This window comes from Amborella trichopoda, chromosome 8 (assembly GCF_054954075.1).
Source record: "Amborella trichopoda isolate Santa Cruz 75 chromosome 8, AtrichopodaSantaCruz75HAP2 v2.0, whole genome shotgun sequence".
In the NCBI taxonomy this organism is placed as follows: domain Eukaryota; kingdom Viridiplantae; phylum Streptophyta; class Magnoliopsida; order Amborellales; family Amborellaceae; genus Amborella; species Amborella trichopoda.
The window spans coordinates 39,469,999-39,480,500 of NC_142343.1; the positions used below are offsets into that span (position 1 = coordinate 39,469,999).

The 10,502-nt window shown below is 35.3% G+C and overlaps 1 protein-coding gene across 1 annotated transcript; it reads right to left on the bottom strand.

The window, feature by feature from the left end:
- Window positions 1–232: 232 nt before the first annotated feature.
- On the bottom strand, window positions 233–3,437 carry LOC18433484 (putative protein phosphatase 2C 53). Its single transcript, XM_011624739.3, has 4 exons — window positions 2,466–3,437; window positions 1,580–1,921; window positions 1,036–1,215; window positions 233–916 (listed from the first exon to the last, which is right to left on the bottom strand). The coding sequence occupies exons 1-4, from the start codon at window positions 2,907–2,909 to the stop codon at window positions 755–757; spliced, it is 1,128 nt and encodes a 375-aa protein (XP_011623041.1). The 5' UTR covers window positions 2,910–3,437; the 3' UTR covers window positions 233–754.
- Between the last annotated feature and the right edge of the window lie 7,065 nt (window positions 3,438–10,502).

The following is a 10,502-nucleotide window of genomic DNA, read 5'->3' on the forward strand; positions in this document are numbered from 1 at the left end:
TATTAGAAGGGGTGGCATGCCTATAATTAGAGGCAAGGGGGATTTTTAAAAATTTCCCGTAAAAATATGCCTCTCAGATATAAATCAAACCAGGATCCAAGCCCAGTAAACCTAAGAAAAAAATGATCTCCTATTGTTTGCTTTAATTTTTCTTTTAGAGGAACCAAAAGTTAAATTGTTACATAAAGTAAAATTTCATTATAGAGAGAGGTGAATAATTGAGCGAGGATCATGCACGTCAAAATTGAAACTTGTTATTAAATGACACAATTGCATAATGAAGTATAGCCCAACAGGCAGTCCAAACTGAAACAACTAAAGATTGCATGAGAAAAGAACAATGCCAGAACACATGCTGGAGCATCCACTCCTCCCATCCAATGTGCTGAAAAGAACTTTATTTCTGATCTCTCCAAATAAATTGAATAAACTGATAATACTTCTATAGTGTTTTTGAGCTATGTCAAAAGTTGATCTTGGTCACGAATTAATGGTTAGACATGAATTATGAGAGAATACTAAAACTCCCCGGTTTTTGCAGCCATATAAAAGAAGCTGCTTTTTTCTTCAAACTCCCCTTTCCCTTGCCTTTTTCTGTTCTTTCTACTCTGGTTTCTTGCCTAATCTGTGCTGTCCACTACTATTCTCTCTTGCTCTGTGGCCTTCAATCTGATCCATGCTTACACCCATGTCCCCTTTCTAATTAGGAAAGGAGTGTTTTTAGAATCAAAATGACTCCATAGAATCAAATCATTCATAAAAATAGGCCCAACTGGATTATCATCACACTGATATCATCCACTGATCCTCTGCTTAAAGATAAATCCACAAGCTTTTTACAGGCTGATAGTGGAGATGGCTTATCAGTAGTCGCACAAAGGGGTCGAGCTAAGTCTATCGCCTCCTGGTTACCGACCTGAGAGAAAACAACAGAGAGGTTAGATTCCCAAATCAAAATAAAAAATGAAATATCTCTAAAAACACAGCGGACAGCACATCAACAAATAATGAAATTGCTTCAATTGCAGTGCATACCTTATCCCATAGCCCATCTGAAGCTAAGATCAAGAATTCGCATTCAGGGGTTATACTTAGGATCTCTGTCTCTGGTTCTGCAGAGACCCATTGTTTCAAATGCTGATCTCCAATCCCTCGTGACACAGCTAGGCATCCCTGTAACCTCCACACTCCACGGCAGATATCAACATAGCCACCCTGCAAATTTTCCAATTAGACATCAGTTTCAGAGATCACTCTAATTGAGAAGGCACCAAAACCCGTTTAATTTATCAGCCATGTAATTGTGATGCAGAAGAATCAAACACATTAAAATTACAGTAGAGAAAGATTATTGTTCCGAGGTTAATGTAATAAGAAGTGACCAAAACCCATTAAAATTGCAGGAGATTATTGTAGTAGAGAAGGATCAAACCCATTAAATTGTAATGGAAAGATTATAGTAATTACCAGAGGTTAATGTAATAAGAAGTGACCAAAACCCATTAAAATTGCAGGAGATTATTGTAGTAGAGAAGGATCAAACCCACTAAATTGTAATGGAAAGATTATAGTAAATTACCAAGCTTTCAATTCTTTCTTTCTCGTCTTCTCTTGACGGCCTATGATCAGAGGTGAGGGCTTCAGCAGTTCCACCTCTGCTCATTACAGCGCGACAATCGCCAGCATTTGAGACCACCAAATTGCCTTCTCGGATTAATGCTGTTACACAGCAAGTGCCACCTCGAGCCTTCTCTCTCGAGAATTCTGAATCAGTGAATAAGTATCCATTCTTAACAGCATCGCCAATTCCTTCTACACCATCACACTTGGTCACGTGCTCCATTACGTTCTTCCCCATGTTTTCTGCAGCAAACTCGGCTGCTCTTTTTCCTCCGTGGCCATCAAAAACACCCAAGAAAGCCTGAAGTAAAACACCCCAAATCAGTCATAAGATTGCAGGTACAGGAGAGGGAACTAAAATTACTATGAGAATTCATGAATGAATTGCTTTTCATTTAATTGATCCAAATAAGGGAAAGCCATAATTTGGTTAATCTTTTGCTTCGCTTAGGATCACTCTGAAATATTCAAATTGTTTTTCATGAATAGTTTTTCATCAATTTTCTCAAAACTGGGTTTTTCTTCTAATTTGTTTCCAAGAATTGTGTCATCAAATTGACATGTGAATTTTGATGTTTTTCGATCAATTTGTCATCAAATACCAAAATTGGGATTTTGTTTTCTAACTCTCCAAGAGCTGAACTTATTCATAAGACTTAATCTAAGTTCATTTTCCTTCCATGGTTGCCTTTCCATATAAACACAAAGAAGAAACACCAAATTAGATTCTTTTTCCAGTGAATTCGTGCAAATTGATTTCAAAATCGAAAATTTATCCCTACAAGTAGCAGTTTTCAGCAATGGATCACTGAAACAAGAGCTATGAAGAAGGAAATAAAACTAACCTGTTTCGAATCGCCACAAAGGTCAAGGGTTGCAGCATAACAATCCTCCATCACTGCTCTCCTCCCTCTCTTACAAAACACAGAAAATCGGTCGCTTTCTGTATGAACCTCCTCAGGTCCCTGCTCAATCGGCTCAAAACCAGAAGTACAAGGAGAAGTAGAGGGGATCTTAAGCCTCGCAGGCCTCTTCCTCTTCAAAACCCCCATAACCCCTTCTTCCCCACCACAAAACCCCAACCCTTCTTCCTCCCAAACCCTGATTCCATTGCTCTTCTGTCGCAGAGAAGGGCTTCCACCTTGGCTCTCCTCTCTGAAACCAACCCCACATCGTAAAGGGGAGCCTGGATAACCAGGCTGAAGGTGATGGTGAATGTTTAGGGTTAGGGTTTCCAACGGAGAACCGGTCTTGAAGACTGGTGAACCTGCAACTACAGCACAGGACATGATTTTTTTCTTGAGAGAAAGTGGGGTTCACGGATTTTGCTTATAAAAGGGTATGGAGAAGGGGTAAGATGAAGCAACCGAGAAGAGTCAAAGTGCGTGTGGTTATTGCGTGGCGGTCTCAGTTTTAACACGGCGAAACAGTCTTATCTCCAAATTTCTTTCCCAAAATCACACTGTAATCTCTTTCTCTCTCAAATCACACTCTCTCTCTGTATCATGCTATTTCCTTCTCCTCAACTCAACCCTAATTTTCTCTCTCTTCCTATATTTCCTATCTCTCCTGCTCTATTTTAGGCCCCTAGACAAGCGTGCACACGTCTCTCTCTCTAGGAGTTTATCTCTCTAGATTTCGCTGATGGATATCACTAACCAGTAACCACTCCAGGCGATTAGAGAGAAAGAGAAACATGTTAAATGACTGAGTCCTGTCTCTCCCTTGCTCTATTTTGGGCCTCTCTCTTCTCTCTCTAAATTTGGCTCATGGGAGAGAGAAAAACGGTTTCAAAGGAATGAGCTGGCCTTCCTGCGTGTTTCTCTCTCTAGATTTTTCGTATTATGAAGTTCGACAGAGAAAGAGATGATGTTAGAGAGAGAGAAGACCATGCGTTAAATGGACGAACGAGTTGTGCGCGTCTTGTGGGATAAGAGAGAGCCGTTGCGTTGTGGAGATGTCTTCAACGGTCAACTCAGTCCTTAACGGTACTATTATTCAACTTACCGTTTACTATATATGTGGATGAAGGAAAAGGGAGAACGCCTTGTGATCTTCATGACCACGTAATGCGTGCTGTCTCCATCACCGTCCATGTCTTCAATTGGACAGTGATGAGCCTCAGCAGCGGATTCCGTGAGGACTTGTAATATTGAAGTGTAGAGTAAACATCGTGGCTTAAGAATAGGTTTTGCCGAGAGTTCGTGATGAGACGAAATTTCCGATGGTAATTAGGTTCTCCATAAATCGTTGACGATATGGAGCATGTCGGTGGTAGAGGTCTCGGACTTCATTCTCATCAAATGACAGGCTCAAATACCTATTGGCTTACCATAAAAGGGCTAGGGTCGTCCCTATTGGCTTACCATAAAAGGGCTAGGGTCGTGACGGCAGCAGTGTATCACCCCACATCCTAATTAGCAACCCACATCTTAGTTACCGCTAATACCACCTATTAATATTTTAAAAAAGCCAACCCCTATTTTCCCCACTTAATTACTAAAAAAAAAAAAAAAAAACTAAATGACATAAAAGAGTATGAATTATTTAACAATTTTTATTTGATAAGTAATTATTTAACAAATACTTGCATCTTTTATTTAATTCTAAAATATACATGGCAAGCTTTGTATGCTTCCCCACTTGTTATATTGCATAAAACCCCATATGTAGACTTTCGACACACTTTGCCCCACACTAACTTGTTTTAGCATATTTTTCTTAAAAGTCAAGTTTTATAGCAAATACCCCCAATACAAAAAGTTCATTTTTTTTATGAAAATACCCTTCACTTACATAACAAATCATTTTTGGATCTCAATAAAAGAAAAGGTCTGACCATCATTAATCTAGAAACAAATGGTGAAGTACCGGACCGTTCCTAATCAGTGACTTAAGCACCGGACCACCTCTTCCAAATGCCGGACCGCCATGGTAAAGTGCCGAACCTTCCATTCAAAATGGAATGCTAAGATGAGCCCATCACATCTCTATAGTATTTTTTTTTTTTTACAAACTATTTTGAAACTAAATTTTAGGCATCCACTCATCTATTAAAGTCGCATATATATATATATATATATATATATATATATATATATATATATATCCATAATAAAGTAAAACAACCAAAATACCCAAATACCCTTCACAGTTTCAAGGGCTATTTTAGTTATGAAAAAGTATAGAATGAGACTATTTACCTTTGATACATGGTGGTTACATTAATAATGACAATTGGATGTGAAAATGGGTGGCTGTAATTATTCCGTTGACTAATCTCAAACATCAAAATAAATTTTCTCGAACTTTGTAACATATCCAAGCCATCTCAGTATTGATATGATATTCCATTTACAAACTTATATACTTCCCCATATCCAACCTTCCATTCTAAATGGTCTCATTGCATGCAATCCTTTTAGTTATTATATTTTCTCAAAATTTTGTCTTTAATATTTATTTTATGTACGCCCCATTGAGATGATAGCACGTGCCAAATTTCATATTCATATAATTTGTGGAAAAAACTAAAAGTAAAATATTATGAGGTGTCGGATCTAGATCAAATGGTCAGTGGCACACTTGATTTAAATTGGACAGTTGGATGGGGGGAAGTCTTCTATGCAATAGGGGAAGTAAAGAAACCTTTCCCAATATGCATAACCGTGCGTTTGAATAGTTAGAAAACAGTAAACTATTAAATTGTTGAAGTATTAAGTGCATTTTGATATTTTATAATTGTGAACAAGTTTTGAGTAAATTTCGACAAGGTATTTTAACCATAAAAACATTGTATATACTCATTTTTTAAGGGTGCAGTTTGCATACGAATGCATCCGTTGGTGTAGAGGTAAGGTGCACCTTCAAATTTTATCATGGTATATAATTTTGATATAAAATATTCTTAGGATTATCTCAAAATCTATTTTTATATCTAATTATAAAATTTAAATTTAAAAAATGATTAAAATCAAGTAGATCTATAAACATATGAAAATCTTGAAAATGGACGGTGCAGATAATATGTTGTAAAATGCACTATTTATGAGGCTTAAAATCTTTTTTATTTTTCATAGTCATACATCTCGATGTCGAGATGATCAATCAAAGGGTTTTTCAACATTTAAACTACCTTTTCCGATGGATTTTGGAGAGGCATCCGTAGTTCTACATTATAAAGTAGCATCCTTATATAAACTTTTTCCTTTTTTGAATGGAACAAGTTTACACTGGTTATCAACCTTGCTAAAAGAAAAGATTTCATTAATCTAGACAGTGCGTGTTAGTAGGGGTGGCAATTAGCAAAACCTGAGCTAGGCCCACCCCAAGCCCTAGTTAGGAGGCCCTAATCCCCATAGAACTGGCGCATGCCAGGCGTGGCCTGACCGAGCCAAAAGGCCGTCGCCCAAGCCCGGCCCTAATTGTCAGATCCTCATAGAGGACCACCCTCTGGCATGCCCATTTGTTTCAAATCAAATTTGGCACGTAAATTTTCATTGACCAAGACCGTCTGGCATGCCCATTTGTTTCAAATCAAATTTGGCACATAAATTTTCATTGACCAAGTGAGAAAATTTCCTAAAAAGCTTAAAGTGCGATGTTTTGAACTCAGTCAGCATAGTTGTCCACTTCATGAGCAGCTGCATCTGACTTTTAAACACTTGAAATCAAATATTTTTTTTGTTAGATAATTCTTTTGGTGATGTTGGGGAAACTACAAATATTGAGGCCTAATAAATCAAACTCAATGATTCTTTTTTTCCATGAACAAATGAGCCATGTTCACCACATTTTCTCTAACATTAAAAGCACCAATTTTGAGGTTCTATTTCAAAATAAATATTGAAAATCTTCTCATTGTGTCCAAAAGAATGTGTAGTGAGAAAATTTCCTAAAAAGCTTAAAGTGCAATGTTTTGAACTCAGTCAGCATAGTTGTCCACTTCATGAGCAGCTGCATCTGACTTTTAAACACTTGAAATCAAATATTTTTTTTGTTAGATAATTCTTTTGGTGATGTTGGGGAAACTACAAATATTGAGGCCTAATAAATCAAACTCAATGATTCTTTTTTTCCATGAACAAATGAGCCATGTTCACCACATTTTCTCTAACATTAAAAGCACCAATTTTGAGGTTCTATTTCAAAATAAATATTGAAAATCTTCTCATTGTGTCCAAAAGAATGTGTATGCCAAATTCGAGGTGAAACAAATGGCCCTATGCACCAAAATAGGTGAGGTCCTTGTAGCATCCGCCCAAAATTTAATTATTTAAATCTTTTTTTCTATTGGTTAATTAGTTTAATGGTGTAGTTGGGTAAAAGATAAAAAATTAACCTAATATGCGCGGTAGATGGAAATAAATTCTAGAAAATAAAGTAAGCACATTTTGTCATTTACTTTTCTTATGATTCATCAAGTGGTCAAAAAATCCCATATGGCATTATTCCCCAACATCAAAACTAGTGAATTACCAAATGAATGCCTTAAAAAGTGCTCTCATATAAAAATTTAATCAAAATTTATAAAAAAAACATTTCTATTAATGGTATTTAAAAGTGGATAAGCCTTACCTATAGAAGGTTATATGGTAAAGACTTAATACCTTTTGAAAGGGTATTAAAAAGGGGCACATCTTTTAAGAAAATGCCAAATCGACACCATCTATTTGAAATGAACGGTGTAGATTACCTTCTTAAAACTTTTTATTTTAAAAGAAGTTCCATCTATTTTATGTTTGAGAAATATGTCAAAAGACACCTACGATATTAACCTTTTAACATTTTATCCATATGTTCTGATGTAATTTCAAAATAGCCATCATATGCACATGCGTTTTAGTTTGAATAGTAGAAAAAGAGTATATTAAATAGTTGAAAATTGAGGTGCATTTTGATAAGTTTCTCTTTATATATTTCATGCTTAAGTCCAACTTTTTGAGAGCATGTTTTTTGGTTAAATTATGCTCAAATTTTGTGCATCTCTACTTTTCACTATCATGCACTTAGAAAAACTATAAGGTAAAATAAATTGATCAAAATACATATACCAGTTTTAAAGGTATTTTTGTTACTTTATTTTCTTTAATTATTTTCTAGTATTTTTTATGGTACGTGGTGATGAGAAACATGAACACCCCCAAATTGACTTTAATCCAACAACCAGAAAAACAAAATCAAAATACAATATGAGCTCTCAAAAAGTAAGACATGAGTGCAAAATAGAAATAAAGTGTTTATTTTTAATTAAAAAAATAAAATAAATATTTTCCCTAAAATTTTATAAATTTAATTTTGGGACAAGTAATATGTATTTCAAAACAAACAAACGAATGTTGCATTAAGGACTTCAATAGAAGAAAAAAAAAAAACTATAGTTGATTACTAGGACTCACTTTTCTAGTTTTGTTATTCTTTGGACTTACATGGTCATAATGGATCCCTCCACGGGGGTTAAGTACTTTTGATTTCAGATGACCATTTGGGGTTAAGTTTCCAAAGAGGATCAATTAAGGGGCACCAATAACTTACCAACTTTTGTAATTATATGCCAAAAAGTCCACTAAGAAAAAGTGCAACTTGACAAGAGAGTGAGTAGAAAGATCAGTGAGATGTGAACGAAATGTGAAAGGGGGTTGGTACATTTCATATGCGTTTTAATTAATAATTTAGGGAGTCTCCCACTAGGGAATTAACATACATTAATTTAAGGTGTTATGGTCTTTCATTTTCTTGACAAAATATGTGGGGGTACCTTTCATCCCCAATTAAATAAGATGAAGAGGGTCTTTGACATGCATTAAAACAAGAGGGGTCTCTATCAATTGAGGGTGTAAAACGGATTCGGTGACTAACACACCTAAAGTATATATTGCTCCTTCCGAGAAGAGAATATAGCAAGATAGAAAAGTCCATACTAGATATAATAAAATAGGAAATTGGATATTCTACTATTGTATTATAACTATATATTGGGAAATTTAAAACTAACACATATTATACGGCATTTTAAGTACGATAAAAACTAACCCATGTTATACGACATTTAAAAATCATTTTTTCATATTCATATTTATCTCTTTCATTATTTTATTTTCTTAATGTTTATCTCTTCTTTCTCTCTATAAATATTTTCTCTCACACAAGTTGTTATACAAATCTCATTGGAGAGAGAAAGAGAGTTAGAGAGAAAAAGAAGAAACAAAAAAGAATTAGAGAAAGAAATAAAAGATAAATATTAAAAAAAATTAGAAAGAGAAAGAAAAGATAAATATTAAAAAGAATGAGAGAAAGAAAGAAGAGATAAACATAAAAAGAATTAAAGAGATAAGAGATAAATATAAACATGGTTAAAGAGATAAATATAAAGAGTAGAAAATGGTTTACGACGAGTGCCGTATAACATGTGTTAGTTTTTTCAGTACTGAAAATGCCGTATTACATGGGTTAGTTTTTACTGTACTTAAAATATCACATAACATTTTAGTTTTTACATAATAAGACTTTCTGTGAAGGTTATTTTGGTAAAAAAGATACTAAAATTAAAAAAAAATGGTGTGGACGAGGTTTATGAAAGTTAAAGGTTTTTTTGACGAAAATAAAAGTATATTTGTGATAATTTCCCTTATATATATATGTATATATATATAATGAAAGCACCACCACAAGCTTTGTTGGGTACAATAGTTTTTTTTTATCAAAAAGTTTATTTCTCTATCTGAAATTCTTCATGGTATCATAACATCATCATCCTCTTTGTCCTTCAGCTAAGTAATTTCTCGGTCCAAAGCAGGAGGAAACCTTGTCTTGAGTCATGTTACCTCAATCTTTTACCCTCCCTGACCCGACCCAGGCCTGGATTCAGACCCGAGAAGTGGACCTCACAGGTTAGGTCTGGGTCCAATCTTTTACCCTCTCTGACTAGACCCAGGCCTGAATCCAGACCCGAGAAGTGGACCTTGCAGGTCAGGTCTGGGTCCAACAGATATGGATTGAGTTTGGGTCCCGGTCCATCCTGCACCTCTACCTATATAAGTTATTCTAATCTGGACCCGACATACTCTACTTCTTGCTCTGGTCCAAACCCTCCTGACTCCGAGCCGACCCATTTGCAATGGCCAGGTCACATGGATGGTGACTTAGAACCAGCCTTTATTTCCATCCAGAATTTACTTGTGCATGTTCCTACCTAAGTTGTTGAGTTTCATTTGATCGGTGGATATAACACTATAAAGACTTTGAAGAACATGTACCTTCCCTTTATAAAATATTATGAATTCGAATTTTCTTTGTCTTACTCTTTTCTTGGAACCATTTCACATTAAAAATTGGGAAGAGAAAGGGGTAGGAAATGAGGTTGGTCAATGAGGCACCTAGATCTCACCAATTTTATAAAGAAATCATGCATTTTCTACCCACAAGTTTCACTAGAAAACATTAAGGAAAAAGTTGTTGGATAAATAGTCCACATAAGTGTGATTAGTACGTAAGATCTGTGATAGGTATTTTTTAGGGCATTTGGTTTTGGATTGCTTCTTTGATTCTTCTAGTAATGAGCGTTTATACTATGCTCCCGTAGGGATTAATATTTATATATTTCCTCCCTTGGGCAGAATGGCGAGTTGGGAGGAAATTTTTTTTTAACTTGGAATTTGGAGGACCACATAATAGCTGCTAGATTTATTTTAAAAAGAAAAAACAAAGGATTTTGAGTTTTCCACCGCTTAGATTTCACCGTCCAAAGATTGGACGATCGCTATTCAATCTTGAGCCTTTTTTTTTTTCAAGCTCATAGAAAGTGTGATTTGGAAAAAAATTTAGTCAACTTGTTCTTTGAGTTGAACAACTTGCATATACAAAATTTGAGGTACTGAAAATAC